We start from the raw sequence: 24,000 nt of genomic DNA, 5'->3' as shown, positions 1-24,000 counted from the left end.
ATGATGGATAGCATGTACTGACATGAGAGCGGGAGAAGTTAGGAGGGCAGAAATTAGGGAGTGAGTGGGTCTGCGGGGCGGGGTTGGTTGTCGGGTCTTACATAAACATCAGCAGCGCCAAAGTTCAGGCACAGAGCTCACCCGGCGTATTGGAAGAACTCCACACAGCACAAAAAAAAAAAACACAAGACACTGAGATCCTGGACCGTAAGTCAGCAGCAGTTGCGATAGGAGCTGGCGCAGCAGCGAGCCCCCCTGGTGGGAAGAACAATTGATAAGCCATGGGGGGGGGGCACACGATGCTGGAAATCTCTCCATTCAAATTATCCAGAAATGGGTCATGTAACGAACAAATGCCCCGGTAACGCCAATCAAGCTGGGTTCCTTTTGCCCCGCTGTGTGTAAAAGCCAGACTGACGTTGCGTTAAATACCCTCCTATCAGTTGAGACAGGCACTGACTAAACTATGAGAGATTGAGAAACTGACTCTCAGTGGAGCATGGCTTCCCTCCATGCAGATACTATCAAGCAAAGGCCCGATAAGAACACAAGACACGGCCCGTGTCTGATGCCCTGATAAATAACACAGATGCACACTTTTTTCTTTTTTTTGAGTTATAGCTGAAGATAAAGTTGAGCTCTCCCAAATTTTGGCTCTACAAGAGGAGACATTTAGCAATTTGAGGGTTGGGGTGGTGGTGGTGGTGGTGGGGTGTCAGGAAGTTATTCTAGCTAGTAAAAATATAAATGGCTGGTCTCTGGGAAGAAGTCATAAGGCAGTCACATTACTTTTGACATAAATAATGACGAGAGAGCCTTATTTAATGCTAATGAATGAGAGTGGGCAGTCAACTCACTTTTGATTGCTTTATGGATTTTAAGACGCGGCAAGCTGTAAGACAGATTCAATACTCTTACAGGTGGGTGGGGGGAGTGTCCTTCTTGAGAGACCACAGACAGAGTGAGTCATCGAAAACGGGCAAAATCTGTTGGCCAGTGCACATTAACGCTACATATGGAAGAAAAAAAAAGCAAGCCACTTTCAAAGCTTTTATGGGCTGCAAGCAATCTTTTGGCTGGGGTAGCAACAGACACCGGAACGGCGCGACGAAGAGGCCGGCGCCAGACTGACACTTCTCCCTCCAAGCCTGCAGAGGGCGGCGGAGAGCAGCCTCTCACCAAGACACACGTCCCCGAAGCAGCCCTGCCCGAGCTTCTTCGTGAGGGACAGCTCTTCCCTGGACACCTCCCAGGCGTCCCGCCCAAGGCCCAAGGTGAGGGGGATGGAGTTGCGACAGGGTGTTGTCAGGTAGTAACACAGCCCGTCATGGTTGCCTACTGGGGATTGTGGGGTGGGTTGTGTGGGGGGGTGTTAGAGGAGGTATCAGAAACGAGGAAGGAGTGGGAGAATGGGAGGAGTGTGTGAGGGAGATCGGGGGAGAAGGGGGGGGGGGAGAGATGAGATGAGATGAGTGTACATGCACATGCAACCCACAGAGGAGCAGGAGCCAAACACTGCACACCTGGATGTCTTCGTATACTAATGGAGCCACGTCCTCCTGTCTCAGTGGACAGTACATAGCAGAGCACGGAGGCTGCTTATGTCTCTGCCAAAGAGACAGACGTGCAATTATTATGTATTGGAGGCTGAACTTCCCCGTGAGCCCCTACGGAGACTGTTCTTGAATGGTCTATGCTCTGAGCTTTGCTGTACATCCTTGTGCGAGAGTGAAGATGCAGATGCATAAAATGTACCGTGACATGAGCCTGCCTCCCTGACTTACCCTGATCCTAGTTCACTATCCAGGTGTGTGCTGTCTGTTCCCCTCCCCTGTGCAACACAGTCCCGACAGTCCTACCCATCCAAACTTCTCCAAACTGCCCATTGCCCAGTTTCTTAATCAGCTGGAGGGATTCCCGAGGAATCTCCCACACGTCCTTGGTCTTCACCGATAGGTCGGCTAGTTTAGGCATGCCTCGCCTACAGCTGCCAATCAAACGGCAACACAACCCTGCTGCTCTCTCTGAGAGAGAGAGAGAGAGAGAGAGAGGGAGAGAGAGGGAAAGAGAGCATGAGAGAGACTGACTCTTAAAAGCAAGAGAGTCACAGCAGCTTTGAAACAAAGAATCAGAGAGAAGCTGTTTATGAGACATGGAAATAAAATTACCTAAAAACATTACTGAACATTAATTCATCATACTTGACTGAACTAACGACACCATTATAACATCACTGACTTACAAACACAACCATGCTATTCATTAATTCATGAAATTTAAAATCAATTACAACACTACTTCTTCACATAGTCATCCTTCCGTATCTTCTTCTTTCTGGTAGGTTAGCCTCGCCTGCAAGGAAGTTTAAAAGTTGCTACTTTGTTGCATTCATTTTATTTCTTTTTTGGGGGGGGTTCCCCCCTTTTTCTCCCCAATTGTATCCGGCCAATTACCCCACTCTTCCGAGTCGTCCCGGTCGCTGCTCCACCCCCTCTGCCGATCCGGGGAGGGCTGCAGACTACCACGTCTCCTCCGATACATGTGGAGTCGCCAGCTGCTTCTTTTCACCTGACAGTGAGGAGTTTCACCAGGGGGATGTAGCACGTGGGAGGATCACGCTATTCCATCCAGTCCCCCCCCCCCCTGAACAGGCTCCCCGACCGACCAGAGGAGGCGCTAGTGCAGCGACCAGGACACATACCCACATCCGGCTTCCCACCCGCAGACACGGCCAATTGTGTAGGGACGCCCGACCAAGCCGGTGGTAACATGGGGATTCGAACCGGCGATCCCCGTGTTGGTAGGCAACAGAACAGACCGCTACGCTACCCGGACGCCCAGCACTGATTTTCTTGTATCCTGTTCCGAAAATAAAATCAGGTTTAGATCACACTTCTTTAAAGGAAGCAAACAAACAGTCTAAAAACACCGAAGAGTTCCCCAAGTCTTCTGCAGTCTAAAAAGCAAAATGCAAAACAGTTCCTACCAACCCACAGAAAGGACCTTCATTAGAAACAGTGATTAATCACAGAGATAAAAGAATTCACCGCAACACCTCCATGGAATATTCTCCCCTGTAGGTCACCTGTTGTGTAAAGGCAGTTATAGAGGACTCTCCAAACCGGCTTCACAGTGTTGCTGACGCCACGTTTTTCCCTCCACACTGTATCCATTCATCCATTCAACTTATTCTTATTTAAAACTATTACACAACATCTGTAGATTGTTTTTCTATTCACAATATGCAGATCTAAGTTGGGTTTTTCTCTGTTTGACATCCAACAATAAACCAGAACAACAGTCTACATTTGGTAACAGTCTCAAATCTGGAAAAGGGTCCTCTTCATCTGGAAACTCTTCACCTCCCCAGTGCATTTTCAACAGTTCATCATCTGCTTTTGTTAATTTTGCAGTCCAGCCATTTAAAATGGTCCTCACATGGTGAATAGATTTCAGTCCAATCGGTGCAGTCACAGCTCCAGTGTTTGTCCAGCTACGTGGACTACGACAGTCAGACAGTTGTAGCACCAGCAGGGCAGAGAGTGTGATGGAGGCCTGGTTTTCCATTGTCCTGTGTGTCCATTCTGGATCCACCAGTAAGAGACTCCTCCAGCAGAGGCAGGACTACCATATATGCAGGAAATACAGCTGCACCGAGGCCCACAACAGCTTAGGGCCCACACGCACGGACCCCTCTTCATCTTGCCACTGTCATATCGAAGTATACTGCAAAGTGTGCCTGCATGTAATCATGGACATGTGTACTACTACTGTGTAGCAAAATCCACACAGAAGAGTTAGCTAGCTAGCTAGCTAGCTAGCTAGCAAAGTGTCAAGACTTCACACAGCGAAAAGCCCGAAGAGTGTGCCTATGATGTAAGTAGGACTTATTTATTATTTATTTGACTAATATCGGCCTGCACACTTGTGTTATGTATTTGTAAGGCCTATGCACAGGCATTAACAATGTTGTCAAAGTGTGTCGTCACCGCTAATATTTTCATCTGTGTCAAGGTACGCTGTCAGCGATTATGATTTCATCTGTGTCAAGCTGTGCTGTCACCAATTATGTTTTCATTTGTTATGGTGCTCCAACACCAGGTCTTGTTAAGTAGACTAGTCTATCACTATCTTGGCTTTGCTATTAGGACTCCTCTTCCATAGCACGGCAGTCTTCTAGTATTCATTTCATTTAGGCGTCAACTTTGCGATGCATTTTAAAGCTGTATGCTTTCACGCCATTCCTTCGCTGCTGACATTACGTTATGTTATGTCTGATTTAGGGCTGTCCCAAATGCCTTTTGTTTTGGGGGTGGGGGTCTCTGGAGCTTCGGTTATAATCAACAGCGAATATTCGGCACTTCAGCAGTGGTTGCGGTGGGGGTGGGGGGAGCATGACTTGGGAAGGACTCAGTAAGACCTTCCCAAGTCATGCCGTTCTTTGACTGAGATGGATGGCATAGCGGTGCAACACGTGTCTTTCGATTTAATTAAAGGCATTCGTTGTTAAGGGCGGCACGGTGGCACAGCACGGTCACCTCACAGCACAGAAGATCTTGGGTTCGAACCCCGGGGTTTTCCAAGCTTGGAGGTCGTCCCGGGTCGTCCTCTGTGTGGGGTTTGTGTGTTCTCCCCGTGTCTGCGAGGGTTTCCTCCCACAGCCCGAAGACATGTAGGTCAGGTGAATCGGCCATACTAAATTGTCACTAGGTGTGAACGTGTGTGTGTGTGTGTGTGTGTGTGTGTGTGTGTGTGTGTGTGTGTGTGTGTGTGTGTGTGTGTGTGTGTGCCCTGTGATGGCCTGGCGACCTGTCCAGGGTGTCTCCCCGCCTGCCGCCTAATTACTGCTGGGACAGGCTCCAGCAACATGTGACCCTAATTAGGATAAGCGGCTTGGATAATGGAATTGTTAAGGATTCTGTTCTACAGTATTGTTGGTTGTGTTGTTGTTAATTGAAAAAAAAGTTTTCCAAAAGGTTTGGTGTATTTGATGCATGTTTGTAATCCCGAGGGATTTGGTTGATCGAGGTTCTATCTATGCTCTTCTTGTGACATACACTACCGTTCAAAAGTTTGGGATCACCCAAACAATTTTGTGTTTTCCATGAAAAGTCACACTTATTCACCACCATATGTTGTGAAATGAATAGAAAATAGAGTCAAGACATTGACAAGGTTAGAAATAATGATTTGTATTTGAAATAAGATTTTTTTTACATCAAACTTTGCTTTCGTCAAAGAATCCTCCATTTGCAGCAATTACAGCATTGCAGACCTTTGGCATTCTAGCTGTTAATTTGTTGAGGTAATCTGGAGAAATTGCACCCCACGCTTCCAGAAGCAGCTCCCACAAGTTGGATTGGTTGGATGGGCACTTCTTTGAGCAGATTGAGTTTCTGGAGCATCACATTTGTGGGGTCAATTAAACGCGCAAAATGGCCAGAAAAAGAGAACTTTCATCTGAAACTCGACAGTCTATTCTTGTTCTTAGAAATGAAGGCTATTCCATGCGAGAAATTGCTAAGAAATTGAAGATTTCCTACACCGGTGTGTACTACTCCCTTCAGAGGACAGCACAAACAGGCTCTAACCAGAGTAGAAAAAGAAGTGGGAGGCCGCGTTGCACAACTGAGCAAGAAGATAAGTACATTAGAGTCTCTAGTTTGAGAAACAGACGCCTCACAGGTCCCCAACTGGCATCTTCATTAAATAGTACCTGTTAGAGCCTGTTTGTGCTGTCCTCTGAAGGGAGTAGTACACACCGGTGTAGGAAATCTTCAATTTCTTAGCAATTTCTCGCATGGAATAGCCTTCATTTCTAAGAACAAGAATAGACTGTCGAGTTTCAGATGAAAGTTCTCTTTTTCTGGCCATTTTGAGCGTTTAATTGACCCCACAAATGTGATGCTCCAGAAACTCAATCTGCTCAAAGAAGTGCCCATCCAACCAATCCAACTTGTGGGAGCTGCTTCTGGAAGCGTGGGGTGCAATTTCTCCAGATTACCTCAACAAATTAACAGCTAGAATGCCAAAGGTCTGCAATGCTGTAATTGCTGCAAATGGAGGATTCTTTGACGAAAGCAAAGTTTGATGTAAAAAAATCTTATTTCAAATACAAATCATTATTTCTAACCTTGTCAATGTATTGACTCTATTTTCTATTCATTTCACAACATATGGTGGTAAATAAGTGTGACTTTTCATGGAAAACACGAAATTGTTTGGGTGATCCCAAACTTTTGAACGGTAGTGTAATAAAAGCTTGTGACATTTTTTTCTTATCATGGACAAATTACAGACCTGCATAAATACTCATAGTAACAGGCTCCGAATCCACGACAATGCCCGACAATGCACTGTGAAATAGAAGCGCAGAAACAGCATACTAGCTAGCTCCAACAAATTCAAGATTTATGTTTATTTATAATTTCTTTATTGTCATTTCTCAGTACTCGTGAATTTTGACCTCTGCATTTGACCCTTCCTATACACCAGGAGCAGCGCAGTGCGCAGGGACCAACTCCAGGTCCAGACTTCAGTCAGCTATCTAACATTTTACAACCTTACCCTAACAAGAGTCAAAGAGGGATACAAAACACCCATATTTCTGTTATAACAATACTTTTAACGAGATAGCCGTAACAGTCGGCTTAACAGTGTAATACTCCAAACTGTTTCCAATAAAGACATCACAAATCACTCGGAAATACAATTTTTACCAATTACCGACACAGTAAAGAACAAACAAATAAATGAACAAACTGTGATAAATAGAACAAGGTGGTGCATGTATAATAACAGCAGCACAGCCGAGCCCTGCTGGCATTTTGTCTTCCCTTTAACGGCCAACATGAACTGAAGCGTGACGTCTGCTGTGAGTGAGAGGGATGTCACGCGCCCAAGCTAAGATGGTTTAAATTCCCACAGTTTAACAGTGCAATTAAAAATTATAATTCACCTTTATTGATAGCCTATATTTAGCAAAAAACAAAAACAAAAAAAACGAATATCCGAATCCCAAAATTGAAAACGGAATACCAACCCAACAAGCAAATATCCGGATAGCCGAATATTCGGGTCCAGACTGTAGCCTGCTTTGACCATCTTGCATCGAAGCCCGGTGCTGTCTCGTTACGCCTGCGTCCTCCAGCAACCAGCACAGGGAGACTGATGGTTCCAAGCATCTCTTCAAAAAGGTGCCAAGCTTTAAAAACTCCCGTATAAAAATCAGGCCAAGTGTACAGATTTAAAAACCTAGAATCCATTCAAAACAAAGCCGTGTCAAGTCCTAACTTATCCGTTCTTCTCAAAATTCTACTTGCAAGTTGCTAGACATACCAGGCCTTGCTCCACCCCTCTTCCTTTGGTAAGTAAAGCATACTCTGGGGTACCCAATGCATCTTATCCACAAAAAAAAAAGAAGAAAAAAAATCTATTAAAACTGCTTGTAATTTTGGGAGTAAACAGGTAGATGGCTCTATACAAGCTAAACGATGCCATGGTGCCGATGCTACAAGATTATTGATGCCTATAACTCTTCCTCTTAAAAGACAGCCAAGAGAGCAGCCATTTTACCTTCCCTTCATCTCCTCAAACATGCCCTCCCAGTTTATCTTAACCATCTCTTCATCACCAGGATAAACGCCCAGATACCTGATACCATCTTTTTTCCAACCAAAACCCCCCAGTAGAACTGGAAGACCACCAAACCAGTTTCCAATTTCTAATCAGGATCATGACATCATCATCATAGGTAGATAAAATATGAGCAGTATTAAAACCTGGTAAAACCAAACCATCAATACAGGGCCTCATTTTGTGTAACAAGGATTCAATAGCTAATGCATAGATCATTCCAGATAGACAGCAACCCTGTCTGACATCTCTGTGTACTGTGAAGGGAACACTCAGTCCCCCATTTATCTTCAATACCCTCTGAATGTCTTGGTACAGTTCCTTGATCACAGCAATGAGATGCGGGCTGAGACCAAACTTCTCCAAAACCTTCCAGAGATAAAGGTGTTCAACGCTTTTTCTTGGTCTCATGAGATGAGACCAAAGTCTGTGCCCAAAGAACTAGAGACATCCAAACATCCCTGATTAAAGACAGGTTGTCTATGATGGACCTACCAGGCACACAGTAAGTCTCGTCCAGATTAATTACTTCACCCATCACGTGTTCCAGTCAGTTAGCCTGAACCTTGGACAAGATTTTATAATCCGAACAGAGGAGGGAGACTGGACGCCAGTTTTGAATGTCCTGAAGGTCTCCTTTCTTCAGCAGCACAGTAAACACTGCTATCTTGCAGCTCGGAGGCAGTCAGATTTTCAAAACTTTAAATGAAAACCTCCGTAAGGTCTCGACCAAGTTAATTCCAGTAGGTCTTATAAAACTCCGTAGGAAGACCGTCAATGCCCGGGGCTTTTCTTCTGTCCATCCCCTGCAGGGCTGCACAAAGCTCCTCTGAAATCAGTGGCTCCTCCAGCTCAGGATGGTCATTTCTGGAGAGTGTGGGCAAACCCTCACAGAAATACTCCAACAGCCATTCACTTTCCACATACTCTGTTTTGTACAGTTAAGAGGAGTAGAACTGCACTGCCTGTCTCCAGATTCCATGAGGTTCTGTGAGTTCTTCTCCATCAGCTGGCCTTTAGGTGTGGATGTACCTGCTCTGTCAATTCTTCTTCTCCAAGCCAAAGAAAAACTTGGATGGAGCGTCTATCTGGTTGATGCTCTGGAAACATGAGCAGACCAGTTCTCCCGGAGCTCTAGTGCCTTGTAGGTCCACTAACAAATACTTCAATATGCCCTCGAATTCCTGTGGACTCAATTAAATCTTGGAGTTCCACTATCCCAATCTCTAGAGCTCGCAATGATGTAGTAATGTTTCATGGGACATTCAGAGTGTATTGCTGACAGAGCTGCTTAATTTTAACTGCCCCACAGTCCCACCACTGTCTCAAAGAAGTAAAACTGTTATTTTCAGACCTATGAACCCTCCAGAAGAAGCTAGAAACATCTTTAAAATTAGCATCACATGGTAGATTGGAAATGCCAGAATGCACTCAATTTTTTTAAAACTTTTTGTAACAAAAGCACTGCAGACTACTAGAGGGATCACTGTACAGGTGAAATGCTACACATCTTAAAAACGTTGAAATTACATTTGAAACAATAAAAACTATCTAGTCTAGCCAGGGAAATAATATTTTCCTTGTATGAGCCCAAGTGTACTGTCTGTGTCTTCACCGTGCAACCGTCTCCAAACGTCGACTAAGTCACCGGTTGCTCTTTGAGAGGCAACAACACGATTCCTGTCTAAAAATCATTTTGAGTACAATTAAAATCACCTCCTAAAAACAAAATATCATTGAGCTACAACTAGACAAAGTGTCACTTCAACTATTTATAAACTGGAATCTGTCTGAGCTGACATTTGGCGCATATACATTAATAAAAGAGAGTGTGAAACACTCAAACTTGGTTCCGACAACCATCAGTCTATCACGTCTTTAAGTTCATAAGAAATCAACAGGAACTTTTTGCAAAAGAGAACAGCTTCTGCTTTACTCTCTGAGGTTAAAGAGCTTAAAACGACTTCCCCGTCCCACTCTGACCTCCAGTCATTTTCACTGGAGCTGCCACTGTGTGTTTCCCGGGCAAACATCACATCAACGCTTTTCAGCTTCACCAGCTCATAGCTGCATCCTTTTCCTGATGTCTCCAGCGCCATTTAAATCCACTGAGCCGGTTTTAAAATCATTCATTGAGGAAAAAATTAAATTAAATAAAAACGAGACTGACAAAAAGAAATCATTTCGCTTGATTCTTCTCCATCTTCTTCGGCCAGCTCTTGCCTGATCTTCACCACTATTTGCTTTAATCTGTAAATTTCTTGCTCAGTAAAACCCCCATCTTCTTTAATCTTCATTTTTGATCTGACCAAGTTCAGAAAAGCCTCTTTATCTAGAAAGTAATTTCCCACTTTCACTCATTTTGCGTTCTTTGTTTTTTGTGGAATTTTTTTATTTTTTTTAAATTATTTTCTCAACCCCATAAGTCTGCTCATTCGCACTGTCAGTATCAAAAACAAAAAAAAAACTCCATCACTGGAGTCACACTCCACCCCCCCCCATAGTCTATTTCTGTTTTTCTTTGCCGACTATCGCCTTCATTGCTGTTGAACCGCTATTGTTGATTTCAGATATCCTTTTCTGATGAGTGACAGTCAGACTGTTCTCCACATCTACCATATCTATATCTGCACTTTCTGCCAGAATCTGTTTTCTTGTCGTCCTTCGCCTCCTCCCCTTCAATGTCCTCATCGCCACCACCTTTCTCACTGCTCTGTTGAGACTCACTTGCCTCCTTTCCTTCATCACTGATAACGTCACTGTTTAAAGCTTCTTTTTCTCCAACACCTTTATTTCCTTCCTCCCCTTTTCCACCATCACTAGTGTTGTCCCCGCCTGTCTCATCCTTCCTTTCCTTCATCTCAGGTCTGCCTCCGTGCTCCCCATCTCCAATTTTTCTTTTCTTACCATATTCTTTCTGCCCGTACTTTCCTGCTCCAGTAGTCTGGATCAGAAGCTTTTCGCCATGCCCCAGCAGGTTTCTCTGGAAAAACTCTGATCACACGTCCCTGTCTTCCACAGCCAAAGCATTTCATATCTTCTGATGTGGCAAACAACATATAATCAAGCCAATCAATTCTCAGCTGAAAAGACAAGTCTAACTCTTCGTTGCTGTTGATCCATGGCACTGAGCCGCGAAGCGCTGCCCAACACAAAGTACACAAAACCAACAAACACCAACCGGTATAAATACACACTGCAGCAATTTAACACAGTATGAAAAAAGGAGAATGTTAGAAAAACTCGTTCACTCTGCAGACCAACACAAACTCCATGCTCCCGCTTCTACGCCCAGCATGCACTCGGTGGGGGGGACGACCTTAACACACATACTCCTGTACATATTGTCCAACAACCCCCCCATACACAGCAAAAACAAAAAAGATACAGACCTTCCTTTTTTCAGAAGTTGAAAATAAGTAATTGGTTTGTTACAGTGCACAGAACATCTCCATGTCCCCAAACAGAAACAATTTCTATGAAGCTTGCATCTATAATGCCCTATAAGCATCTATTGCATCCATAACGCCCATACTTTCCTATAATGTGTATTACAATGACTAACGGCTATGGCTGAAGACTGTGAAAAAGCACTGAAGTCTCATTATGCATCTCTACAAAACTTCAGCAAAACAATTTGCCCATGATGCATTATGACATTTGACAGATAAACAGGCTAATGATGACATATTTATAATGCATAAATCCGTTTTAAATTGACATAATGTATCATAAAGGTGGTTATGAGGTGTTGTGAGGGCATATACATGGTTATAATGAATCTTACAATGACTTATAGCTAAACTTATAAGGCATTATAAATGCTTATAGGGCGTTATAGATGCAAGCTTTGTAGAAAGTGTTAACACAATTTCTTCCAAGTTTGAAATAATTCTGTAATATGTGACCTCAATTTTCGGCCAAGCAGCTACCAGACCCCTGAAGGTGAGTGTAGCATTCCTGGACCCTGTGCCTTGCATTTTTTTTTCTTCTACTAAGCCAAATGCTTATTTTTGCCTGACCTATCAGAAAGTTAACCATGGTGATATGTCTGCACTGTGCTGCTGTGTATCTAGGGCCAAAAAAAAAGAAAAGAAAAAAAAACAGGCTGTTTTCAAAAACCTCTCCTAAACCTCTGAACCACCGCTGCAGCACAGAGAAAAGAGGGCTCAATCTGGGACAGCTGAGCCACAAGTGTTGTAGAATTTCTTCATCATTACAGAAAAAACAATGACTCTCTGCTCTAGGATCTATATGTGCCACATGTCTGTAGCCACAGCCCATGTACCACCCTCCACTGTAGATCTGCAGTGCATTTCTCTATGGGGGCTTTGTACAGGGACCTCCAGCTGCCTTTAGGAGATGAACCTGGTGTCAACACACCCAACCACCTCAACTCCTGTACACCAGCTAGTGATGTTCTGTTGCAAACTTTTACAGTGACTGCATACAAGGCCTTATTTGATGTTCTTGAGAAGTCCTGTAGTTCTGGTGTTTTAAAAGACAGAAGGGCCCCGTTTTCTTCTTTGTGCTCCTCCACTGCAGCATGGATGGACAAAGATGGAAAACTAGGCTACATAACTGGCTGATCCTCCTCAGACTCTGCCCCAAGTGCCTCTCTGAAAAAAACAGGAAGTGCACTGATCACTTCCTCCAACAACTTCTCTATTAGAAAAAGAGATTTAAAACCAGCCTCTTGACTCAAAATGACAGCCATTTGGCATCCAGGTAGCATAGCAGTCTATTCCGTTGCCTACCAACATGGGGATCGCCGGTTCGAATCTCCGTGCTACCTCTGGCTTGGTCGGGCATCCCTATAGACACAATTGGCCGTGTCTGCGGGTGGGAAGCCGGATGTGGGTATGTGTTCTGGTCGCTGCACTAACGCCTCCTCTGGTCGGTTGGGGCGCCTCTTCAGGAGGGAGGGGGAACTGGGGGGAATAGCGTGATCCTCCCACGTGTTACGTCCCCCTGATGAAACTCCTCACTGTCAGGTGAAAAGAAGCGGCTGGTGACTCCACATGTATCGGAGGAGGCATGTGCTGGTCTGGAGCCCTCCCCGGATCAGCAGAGGGGGTGGAGCAGCGACTGGGATGGCTCGTAAGAGTGGGGTAATTGGCCAGATACAATTGGGGAGAAAAAAGAGGGGCAAAAAAATCCACAAAAAAAAAAGTCAGCCATTTTCCGCTGTCCTCCTGATCTGAGACGCGCTATCTTAGTAAGTCCAGCTCTTGTGAGGGTTCTCCGTACACTGACAGCCCAAGCATCCTGCAGTGTATCAGCGGGTTATAGAACACGAGTTCCTCCCCTACACTGCCATACATCTGGGAGCAGTCTCTCTTGGTGTTTAAGACTGTTCCCCAAGCTCGGCAGACAGCCTGACAGAAAGGTGTTGTTGTGAACTCCATGCATGTTAGTCCCAGAAGGAACAAGTGTTTGTCATAATTCAGGTTCATAAGCCTACGAAGCGACATAGATGGTGTTTCACTTCAAAGCTGATGTTTATGATATAATAGTCACTGCACAGTTTGAAGGCAAAAAGCTGTGAAGTCAATCAGGCCCTGGCCACCTTCTAACACTGGTACGAACAATACAGCAGATTTGGTCCAGTGAAAGCCTCCCAAAAGAAGTTCACCATCCTCTTCTGCACTTCTCTTATGAGCATGTCCGGAGGTTCTACAACTGTAAACCAGTGCCAGAACATTGAGGCAATCATGTTATTAACAATCGAGACTCTCCCCCTATAGGACAACTGAGGCTGGATCCAAGTCCATCTAGACAATTGCACACAGATCTGTTTATCTAAACCCTCCCAGTTCTTGCTCAGAAAGCGACACCTAAGCATTTCATCCCTTCTGTGTTCCACTACAGTCCAGCTGGCAATGTTGGCTTCTCTTTATTGTTCCACTCCCCCATTAATAAACCCTCAGATTTTGACCAAATTACTTTTGCGAAATAAACTTGTTCATATAATGCCAATTTCTGCTTAAAAATTTTAACATTATTTTGACTCGTTATGAAAACTGATATCATCAGCATATGCTGACAAACTAACCGTATTAACGATTTTCTCTGAAAAGATTAGCCCCGAGAGACCCTGCCTGAGCTGATTTAAAAGAGGCTCGATGGCCAGGGACTACAGCATTCCAGATAAGGGACAACCCTGTCTTACACTTCCCTGAACAGAGATAGGTCAGCGGAGTCCACCGCCTACCTTTAACAGAACACTGACTCGAGTACAACTTGAACCATGAAATAAAATTTTCTCCAAAATCAAAATCTTCAAGTATTTTAAACAAATAATTACCAACCCTATCAAAAGCCTTCTCTTGATCTATAGAAAGAAGGTCAATGTCTAAAAACAGATGATCCTCGATTGTACGGTTAGGAACACAATATGTCTGGCTATAATGTACAACAGTATACACATACACTCTGAGTCTATTTGAAAGACATTTTACAAATCATTAAAGTCTGTGTAACAATGAAACCAGTCTCCAGTTTTTCAGTAAGCTAAGATCTCCCTTTTTGGGTAACAGCCTTTAAATACTTCATGTAAGTAGAGTCCAGAACCTCTTCTAAAACTCTGAAGGAAGTCCATCAACTCCAGAAGCTTTGCCACAACTGAGCTGCTGAACTGCCACAGACATCTCGTCAAAGGAGATGGGGGGCTCCAGTGAGGCTACCTGTGTTTCATCTAGCTGAGGCAGTCCCTCCAGTATCTCCTCCACGCAGTCAGATTCACAGTTCTCCACACTGAATAGGCCGCTGTAGAAGTCTATGGCCAGCTTCCTCATCTCTGATGGATCAGTTCTTATTGACCCATTTGGAAGCTTGAGCTGAATCATCACATTATGTTTTCAATTTTTCTCTCAAACTTAAAGAAGAGAGAAGTTGTAGTATCTATATATTTAATAATAGAGATTCGAGTTCTGTTTAAAGCACCCTATAATTTCTCATGTAAAAACCTACCCAAACTCTTCCTCCTATTCTCCCAGGTCCTGCTATTGCCATCATTCCCAATAATCACTTCATCCTCTAATATCTTAATTTCTTTCTCTAATTCTTCAAAGAAGATTTTTCTCTATAGCTAATGTGTGTTTTATGTATTGTTGACAGAAAATTCTGATTTTTAATTTTCCTACCCCCCACCGCCAAGCAAAGTTTTCGACATCTTTCTTTCTCAGCCTCCATTGACTCCAGAAGTCAGAGAAGAACTGACAGAAAACTTTTTCATGCGTTAACTGTACATTGAAGTGCCAGTAGGGACAGTGTTGAAAATGTACTAGTAAGGAAACAAATCTACTACTACTACTACTACTACTTTCGGCTGCTCCCATTAGGGGTCGCCACAGCAGATCATCCGTTTCCATTTCTTCCTGTCCTCTGCATCTTCCTCTGTCACACCAACCACCTGCATGTCCTCCCTAACCACATCCATAAACCTCCTCTTTGGCTTTCCTCTTTTCCTCTTCCCTGGCAGCTCCGTATTCAGCATCCTTCTCCCTATATACCCAGCATCTCTCCTCCACACATGTCCAAGCCATCTCAGTCTTGTCTCTCTTGCTTTGTCTCCAAACCGTCCAACCAGAGCTGTCCCTCTAATATAATCGTTCCTAATCCTGTTCTTATTCGCCCCTCCCAATGAAAATATTAGCATCTTCAACTCTGCCACCTCCAGCTCCGCGTCCTGTCTTTTCATCAGTGCCACTGTCTCCAAACCATATAACATAGCTGGTCTCACAACTATCTTATATTACATTACATTACTGTAATTTAGCTGACGCTTTTATCCAAAACGACTTACAATAAGTGCATTTAACATACGAAATCAGGAGAACTACTAGTCATCAGAGGTCATAAGTGCATCTAAACAAGCATCTAAGAGCAAAACCAGTGCTAAAGTAAAAGCGCAAGAAAGATATTTTTTTTATTTTTATGAGTGAATACAATAAGTGCTAAGAAAAAGTAACAGGGTAGTAGTTCTTGAAGAGGTGAGTTTTCAACCTGCGCTGAAAGATGGGCAGCGACTCCGCTGTCCTGACATCAGTGGGGAGTTCATTCCACCACTGTGGGGCCAGGACAGAAAACAGCCGTGACCGGGTCGATCGGCAGCAGGGGCCTCTGAGCAATGGGGCAACCAGGCGTCCCAACCTTCCCTTTAACTCTTGCTGGTACCCTTCTGTCGCAAATCACTCCTGATACTCTTCTCCACCCACTCCACCCTGCCTGCACTCTCTTCTTCACCACTCTTCTGCACACCCCGTTACTTTGGACAGTTGACCCCAAGTATTTAAACTCAGTAAGGAAACTGTAAGGAAAAAATCTGCCACTACTAAATGGTGATCTGAAAATCCAACAGTGGATATTGTGGACTTAACTAACCTGTTGTTATATGTCTTTACGCATGCTCAACAATCCAGGTAAGAAAGTCACCTAGAAAATCAAGTAGAATCAGTTCATCTGGACACAATATTCATTGAGAGAAACGTTTCATCACTCATCCAAGTGACCTCTTCAGTCTCAGCTGACTGCAGGTATGTTTATAAGGTTGGGGGATACCTGCAGTCAGTTGAGATTGTTGCCTGAACTACTTGGGTTCTACCCTGGTCTACTTCACATGCCAAAACATTTGTTAAAAGGAGGCGCTGTGAGAAGAGAACAGCTACACCCGCACTAAGGTTGGTACCATGGTTCAAAAAATATTGGCCTGACCAGCTCATTCCCCAATCTATGTCACTGTCTACAGAGCTATGTGTCGCCTGTAAGAAGAGCACATCTATGTTCTTAACTCCACTCAGCTCAGCCACCATTCCTCACTTATCCCTATCCCGTCCTCCATTTATATTCAAACTTCCTATCTGCACACCTTCCATAAAAAGAGAAAAGGAAAGAAAAGAAGACAGTGAAACCCTTCCAAGAGGAAAACACCTTTTTTGCATCACCCATTTTTAATTTTGTGCCTTTAAAGGAACCTTTCCTCGCTTTCTTTCCTAACTTAAGTCAGAATCTTCTTTAGACAAAACCTCTTATGTTTACTAAGCTCTTCATATCCAACCTTTTTTTTCCCTAATCTTCATAACTGAGTTAACAAAACTGTCCACATTGGAGAAGAAATCTGTTATTTCCACAGACTGTCTGCCATAAGTTTCATCAACGAAATCATTAATGTCCTTTAATGAATATGACTGCTGATCATCCTGTGACACAATATCAGTAAACTGTGATGGACATCATCCTCTAACATTTCCTCATCTTCATTTTCAGCGTTTTCATAGTGTGACTCACCTGTGGCAGAGCCCTGACTCTCAGCCTCAGCTGTCTGTCTCTCACTACTTCTGTCGGTCCTTGGTCTTCGCATACATCCATAACCTGTGCTTCAGTATCACTTACATTACTATTATTTTCATTATTGCTATCCTTCTCAGTAGTTCCCTTTGTCTTTATACTGTTTGCGGGCTACCGCTCTCAGCAGCACCTCCAGGCTGTGGCTCACCTGAACTACTCCCCACTGTGGGCTCCCTGTGCGGGCAGGTTTGTGGCCAACATCGCCACACTCAAAACATTTCATAATACCAAAACTTGCATACAGACTGTAGAAACAGTTTTCATATTTGACTTTAAATGACACTTCCAGACGTTGTGAAGAATAATTTCAATACATGAACGCCTGTCTCCACAGGGGGATAAACATGCTGTAGTCTAGCGCCGTCACAATCCAGACGAACTGTTCTGAACCCACTGGCAAACTTTCCGAAACGACTGAGTTCTCTTTCAAGGAGCTCGTTCGGGATAAATGGAGGTACGCCTAACACCGTAATACGTGTTGATGGCACAAACAATGGCGAGCGAGACAGCTATAAACAGATCGCCTAGCAACAGGCCTTTCTCAACCAACAGGTGACCCAAACGCTCCTCTTGAACATCTTGATGATGCTCAATAATCCAGGTAAGAAAACCAAAGAAGATTGAGTCAGTTCATCTGGACACAACATTTATTGGCAGATACGTTTCAGCACTCAACTAAGTGACCTCTTCAGTCTAAACTGACTGCAGGTATCCCCACCCGTATAAACAATACAGCTGCATAACGACCAAAGCCAACGCCCAGTTTTATGCGCAAATATGGGTGTGTTAAAGTTTTTTTAGGGAGTTCCTTATCCGATGTGGGGGTCTAAGGACAGGATGTTGTGTTGCTGTAAAGCCCCTTGAGGCAAATTTGTAATTTGTGATATTGGGCTGTACAAATAAAACTGACTTGACTTGATCATTAACTGGAGTTTCAATGGCCATGTGTACTGTTCACAGAGGATTGGGGAATGTGGGAATCACAGCAATTGAAACTGCAATTGTTGATGGGGGACATTTGATTGTTGATGTTTACCGTAAACCAACAATCAGTACTTAAGGTTTGACTCTCATCATCCACTGAAGCACAAACTAGGAGTCATCAGGACACTATACCACCAAGCTGACAACGTTCCTACCGCCACAGCGGCCGGGGAAGGGGAGAAATCCCACATTAAACAGGTCCTGGTTAAGTGTTGTTATCCTAACTGGGCATTTGTCAAAGCCAGGAAGATGCCCAAACAGTGCACCAGCCGATCGAAAAGAGAGGAGAAGGACAACAGCTGCCTAAGCGTAAACCAGATTCTGTATGTGGCGGGAGTGTCGGAAAAGCTGAGACGCATGTTTTCCAAACACCACTTTTCGGTTCCTTTGAAACCCCAAAAGACACTGCGCTTGAAGTTGGTCCACCCCAAGCATCGGGGTCCCCTGGCACAAACAGACCAATATAGTGTACGCTGTTAAATGCCAGGAGGCTTGCTGTGACTTTTACATTGGGGAAACTAAACAGATGCTGGCCAAGAGGATGGCACAACACAGGAGAGCTAACATGTCAGGCTAGGACTCCACAGTCTACACCCATCTACAGGCCAGTGGCCGCTCTTTCAAGGATGAGGATGTGCACATCCTTGATAGGGAGGAATGCTGGTTTGAACGGGGAGTCAAAGAGGCCATCTATGTTAAGAGCGAACGACCATCCCTGAACTGGGGGGGGGGGCACCATCTCACAATGCTGTGATTGCAAACATTCCCAAATCCTCTGTGAATAGTGCACATGGCCATTGAAACTGTAGTTAATGGTTACACCCATATTTGCATATGAATCTGGTCGTTGGTTTCGGTCATTATGCAACCGTATTGTTAGGGTGGGGGTACCTGCAGTCAGTTTAGACTCAAGAGGTCACTTACATGAGTGATGAAACGTATCCGTCAATAAATGTTGTATCCACATGAACTGACTCAAGCTTCTTTGACTCCTCTTGAACAAAAGCCACCACCGCTTTATTCACCCGAGATCCGTATGTAATATTCTCATGGCTGAGCTGTTCTCCTATGGCCAGGAGAACCTGTTCAACACTGTACCACGAGTCAGCCACAACTCTAACCCCATGTCTAAGCTACTCCCACACCTTCCAACAACCAGCAATGAAGTAAAGGTAAAAGTAAACTCCTTTTACCTTACCTTGCAGAGAAGAAAAGTGAAAGGCGGTGAACTATCCCAAAAAAAACAAACAAGCTCATTCAACACCCTCACTCACGCTCACACATTCAAACTCCCAGCATGCAGTGCTGTGCAGAGAGCACGATAGAGAGAAGAAGAAGAGACAGACAGGAAGACAAAAAAAAACAAACGAACAAACAGGCGGGCGGAAATGGCTTTGGAGTCGCAGCGCGAAATTGGAAATGAAAATGAGGATACGAGAGGATTTGAAAATAGGAAAAGGAAGAGGAATACCTCACACTGCGCGAGCGATGCTAGTTAGTCACTGAGAACAGAAGAGATGCATCTCGTTGGGATGATGGCCGTGACAAGGGAGGGGGGGATTTTCAAGAACCCACATGCCACTCCCCTAGAAAGTACGTAGGGGGGAAACCCGGAGATGTACGATCGATCGGGATAACTAGAAGTGGGATGTTTGTCATTGACTGTATCTCAAAGCGTCAGAGAGGTAGAGACAACCCTGAAGATCGAGATATTTAGAAGTCTGTGTGACTTGCTTCCCGCTCAGATTAAAGGCAAAGAAGAAGGGGTGATAAATGCCGTGCCACTGTCAGTAGAGGCTGAGTCATTTCGGGATGCTGCAGGACCATATGAGGCAAAAAGAATGACTAGATTCCGAGAAGGGGAGAAGGAGGACAGTAAGTCTGTGTGTTTTGGTTTTTGAAGGGGAATTGCAGGAAAGAGTGCACCATGAATAGGTGAGTTACAGGGTGAGGCCATATGAGAGAGCTCCTCTCGGATGTTGTTTTTCAGTCGAGAATATGTGCATGTTGCTGCAGTATGTAGTGGAGTCAGAAGATGTGGGGAGGGCAGCTCTAATGCTGATGACTGTAAAGTCGAGAAGCGCAGGCAAAATGCCAGCACTGCACGGGAAATCATGACACGGGGTCAGCACAGTGTCCAAAAAGAATTAAGGAAGCGAGAGTGGTTAGCGCTGTCGCCTCACAGCAAGAAGGTCCTGGGTTCGAACTCCAGGGTTGTCCAACACTGGGGGTCATCCCGGGTCGTGCTCTGTGTGGAATTTGCATGTTCTCCCCGTGTCTGTGGTGGGTTTTCTCCGGGTGCTCCGGTTTCCCCCACCATCAAAAAGACATGCAGGTTGGGGGTAATACGCCTGTCTGTGCTCCTGACCAGGGCAATAGGAAGAAATAACTGGAGTCGGTCCCCGGGCGCTGCACGGTGGCTGCCCACTGCTCCTACCTGCACAGCTAGGATGGGTTAAATGCAGAGAAAGAATTTCCCCACGGGGATTAACAAAGTAGTAAAAAAAAAAACAAGTGAATAAGGAGAGGGCAGAAGTGGGATCGTCGTATGCTGAAGTTGCTAAGAGAATTAAGAGAAATGGCGGGATGGCGGCGGTGCAAAAAGAACCGCAGCAGAAAAGGACCGGAGCTGACCAGAATATTTGTATGGACAAGAAAAGATTTTTGGCATTCACTGCCACGGTCATAAATTGCGCTGCTGAAATAAAGGGGAAGTCGGAAAGAATCAAGATGGTGCTGGACGCTGCCAGGAGATGTTTGAATGTTTTTGACATCTCTGGAGAAGATCTAGCTGTTACACTGTGGGAAGGATTTGCAACAACTCAGGTCGGGATTACAGAACGGACAATCTCTTGAATGGGATCACTTAAAATGTCAATAATCAGTACGGTGAGTTCAGTAGGTGGCGGTAATGCGACATTTTGGGTTCCAACCGCCAATAGAAACCAAGAAGAAGAAGGAGAACGAACCAAACTGGCAGCAAGCCAACATGTAGAGCTGGAGCGCGATAAGACAGAAAAAATGCTGGTGCTCGGTATCAAAACAAGCGTATAAACAAAGCACCACACAGCAAACAAACTCACACATGCACACATGCACACACATTTTAAGCAGTTTTATTCTGGCATTCAGAGCACCACAATTATGGACAATTAGGGGCATTTTAGCAGCCAGCACTACCATACGTAGACAAGGATGGATCATTAATGCTATCCGTGAACAACTGTCGCCTACGTACAGAGTTTTTTTCTGGTAACTGGAGGCTGACAAAAACAGACTGCCAGTCTGTATATAATGAGCAGAGCGCTGTAGAGTGTGTGCTATGCCAGCCACAGCCAGCAGAGGGCAGACAACCATTAGCAGAGGACAGGAAAAAGAGGGCGTGAACCCAGCCTGGGCTGTGCTTCAAAAGTCAGTTCTTTACGTTTGACTCAGACACATAGAAAGGGGGAAACTCGTGGCAAGGGGTCCAGACAGTTTTAGAAGGACTCTTTTCAGCTTGGTATGTCTAGTGGGCTGAATCTGAATCCAAGGAACCAGCGAACCCATAAAAGTATCGTCCAGGCGAGTTACAACAGAAACCATCATTTCAATCAGTATGTGAAATAACAGGGCTTTAAAGTTGTGATTAAAAGGTAGGAATAAGTATGTGACTGTGCATTTAAATGTGCAGGTTTGTGTGTATGTGTGTCTTTGTGTGTGTCCTTGTAATGCTGGGCACGTTACCTGTGTAGTGCTCCACCAGCTGCTGCACAGTGTCAAACTGTGATCGCGTGGTGATATAATAACCGCCATTATCTAGCTTGCGAATCTTATAGTGCTTGACGTGGTCTCCCTTGGTGTCATCCCAGTCACGGATAGACAGAGAGTAAGCACCTGGAGAGAGAGGGGTGGGAAGAAGATGGGAGGGAGCGAGGGAGCGAGGAGAAAGATTGCGGGAGGACAGAAAAGAGCAGTGGTAGGAGAGTATGAGTGGTAGGAGGAGGGAGATTCAAGCAGTGGGGAAAGTAGTGTGGGAAAGAGAGAGAGAGAGAGAGAGAGAGAGAGAGAGAGAGGAAATATTGATGTGTCGTGATGCATGCTCAATAATCCATGGAAGAAAATCACGGAAAGTTGAACCAGTTCATCGGGACGTGGTGTCCAGATGAACTGATTATGTGTGTGTGTGTGTGTGTGTGTGTGTGTGTGTGTGTGTGTGTGTGTGTGTATGCGCGCTCGCTTACCCTTGGTGGTCTCGCTCTCTCGGATGAGGAAGGTTCCTCGTTGGTTGCCTTGGCCCAGTAGCTGTCTCTCTGCATCTTTCCTCCCCATCTTCCCAAAATACCACCTATCGCCATGACAACAGCATACAAGAGGTCACTGTGGCAAAATCACCGGACCCCTGCCCTAAGACTGCGTGGCAGACACTGAGGAAGGACTTTAACGTAACTGGAACCAAAATACAGCCGCCGGCGCCTTTATTTACATACTGAAGACATCCAGAAAAAGACTTTTGCACTGGTCAGTACATGGACATATCAAGTGTGTCTATGTGTATGTGTACATGTATATGCAAGTCCAGGCGGGTATCAAGTGTGTGCGTGTGTGTGTGTGTGTGTGTGTGTGTGTGTGTACTCACTCCTCGGCCTGTATGGAGTCCACAGGCGCTACGTAGTTGGAGGGAATGTAGCCTGAGTTGCCTGTATCCAGCGATCGAGCTTCCCACCAGTCGCCCTCTCTGCAGAGAAACACACCAACCGCCCAAGCATACAGAGGGTATCACACTGGCGTCATCTGTAAAACCACCCATGTTCCTCCACCAACAAACAATCAAATCCCGCTACAGCTTTCTCTACCAACTTCGCCGTGTCTGCTGCTCACCGTCTGTCCAAACAGAACGTAACGTGAACAGCCCACCGTGCTCTTGGAAAACCCCGCAGGTCAAACGAAATAATCTGCCCTCCTCGGTGTCCCCCGCGTACTTACGTGTTGTTGATGATGTGGAATTTCTCTCCTTTCTGGAAGCTGAGGTCATCTTCAGTACGAGCGTCATAGTCATACAGAGCTATGAAGAGAGTAACTCCGCTGCCTACACACGGGCACACACACACACACACACACACCAAGTGATATATCTTTTTTATGTATGCTCAGTAATCCAGGTAAGACTAGCCCCTAACTCATCAGGCCAGGACTCCGCAGTCCACACCCATCTACAGGCCAGTGGTCACTCTTGCAAGGATGAGGCTGTGCACATCCTTGATAGGGAGGAACGCTGGTTTGAACGAGGATGCTGGAGCCTATCCCAGCGGTTATTGGGCGGCAGGCACCCTGGACAGGCCGCCAGGCCATCACACACATATATATATATATATATATATATATATATATATATATATACATACACACACACACACACACACATGAACCAAGGGACAATTTAGTATGGCCGAGTCGCCTGACCTACATGTCTTTGGACTGTGGGAGGAAACCGGAGCCCCCGGAGGAAACCCACGCAGACACGGGGAGAACATGCAAACTCCACACAGAGGACGACCCGGGACGACCCCCAAGGGTTGGACTACCCCGGGGCTCGAACCCAGGACCTTCTTGCTGTGAGGCGACCGCGCTAACCACTGCGCTACCGTGCCGCCCAAGTGATATAATAAGTGTGGATCATGATCCCAACTCTGCCTATTTTAAAAGTCGAAACTCGACACTCGTCTTCTGCAGGCCCTTTTCATTATGAACAGGACTGGAGACGCTTTTCAGTTGCGCGGAACCAGCAGCTCCTCCGTTAAAGACGAGAAATGGTCTGCTTTCATACTGCAAAGTTAAGGCTCGCTTCATCTCTTCGCTTTACTTTCCTTTGCATCGTTTTGAATGAGTCAGACTCAAGAAATTTCGATTCAGTAGAACCTCACAAATAATTGTGGCCGTGATACGGTTTGATATCTTGGCATCCATTGTTTCAAACCTTCCAATAAAAACATGCATAATTATATTTTTGAAAATGAGCAAAAACAGTCACTGAAATAATGTGTGGAAAGGCCT

General features: G+C 45.0%; 1 protein-coding gene across 2 annotated transcripts in view; it reads right to left on the bottom strand.

Annotated features, from left to right (window-relative positions):
- Positions 1-24,000, bottom strand: part of yrk (Yes-related kinase) — a 38,110-nt gene that overhangs the window by 5,588 nt on the left and 8,522 nt on the right. The window contains exons 4-9 of one of the 2 annotated variants that reach the window (XM_056298654.1): positions 22,933-23,035; positions 22,586-22,684; positions 22,191-22,294; positions 21,694-21,843; positions 1,860-2,024; positions 1,180-1,335 (exon numbers count right to left, since the gene is read on the bottom strand). In XM_056298654.1, the coding sequence (XP_056154629.1) occupies positions 1,180-1,335; positions 1,860-2,024; positions 21,694-21,843; positions 22,191-22,294; positions 22,586-22,684; positions 22,933-23,035 (777 nt within the window). The remainder of the gene's footprint in view (positions 1-1,179; positions 1,336-1,859; positions 2,025-21,693; positions 21,844-22,190; positions 22,295-22,585; positions 22,685-22,932; positions 23,036-24,000) is intronic. The other variant, XM_056298653.1, reaches the window with a different exon arrangement.

Source organism: Lampris incognitus, chromosome 18, assembly GCF_029633865.1.
Source record: "Lampris incognitus isolate fLamInc1 chromosome 18, fLamInc1.hap2, whole genome shotgun sequence".
Taxonomy (NCBI): Eukaryota; Metazoa; Chordata; class Actinopteri; order Lampriformes; family Lampridae; genus Lampris; species Lampris incognitus.
Note: the sequence above shows the minus strand (reverse complement) of the source record. Positions and strands in the feature narration are given on the sequence as shown.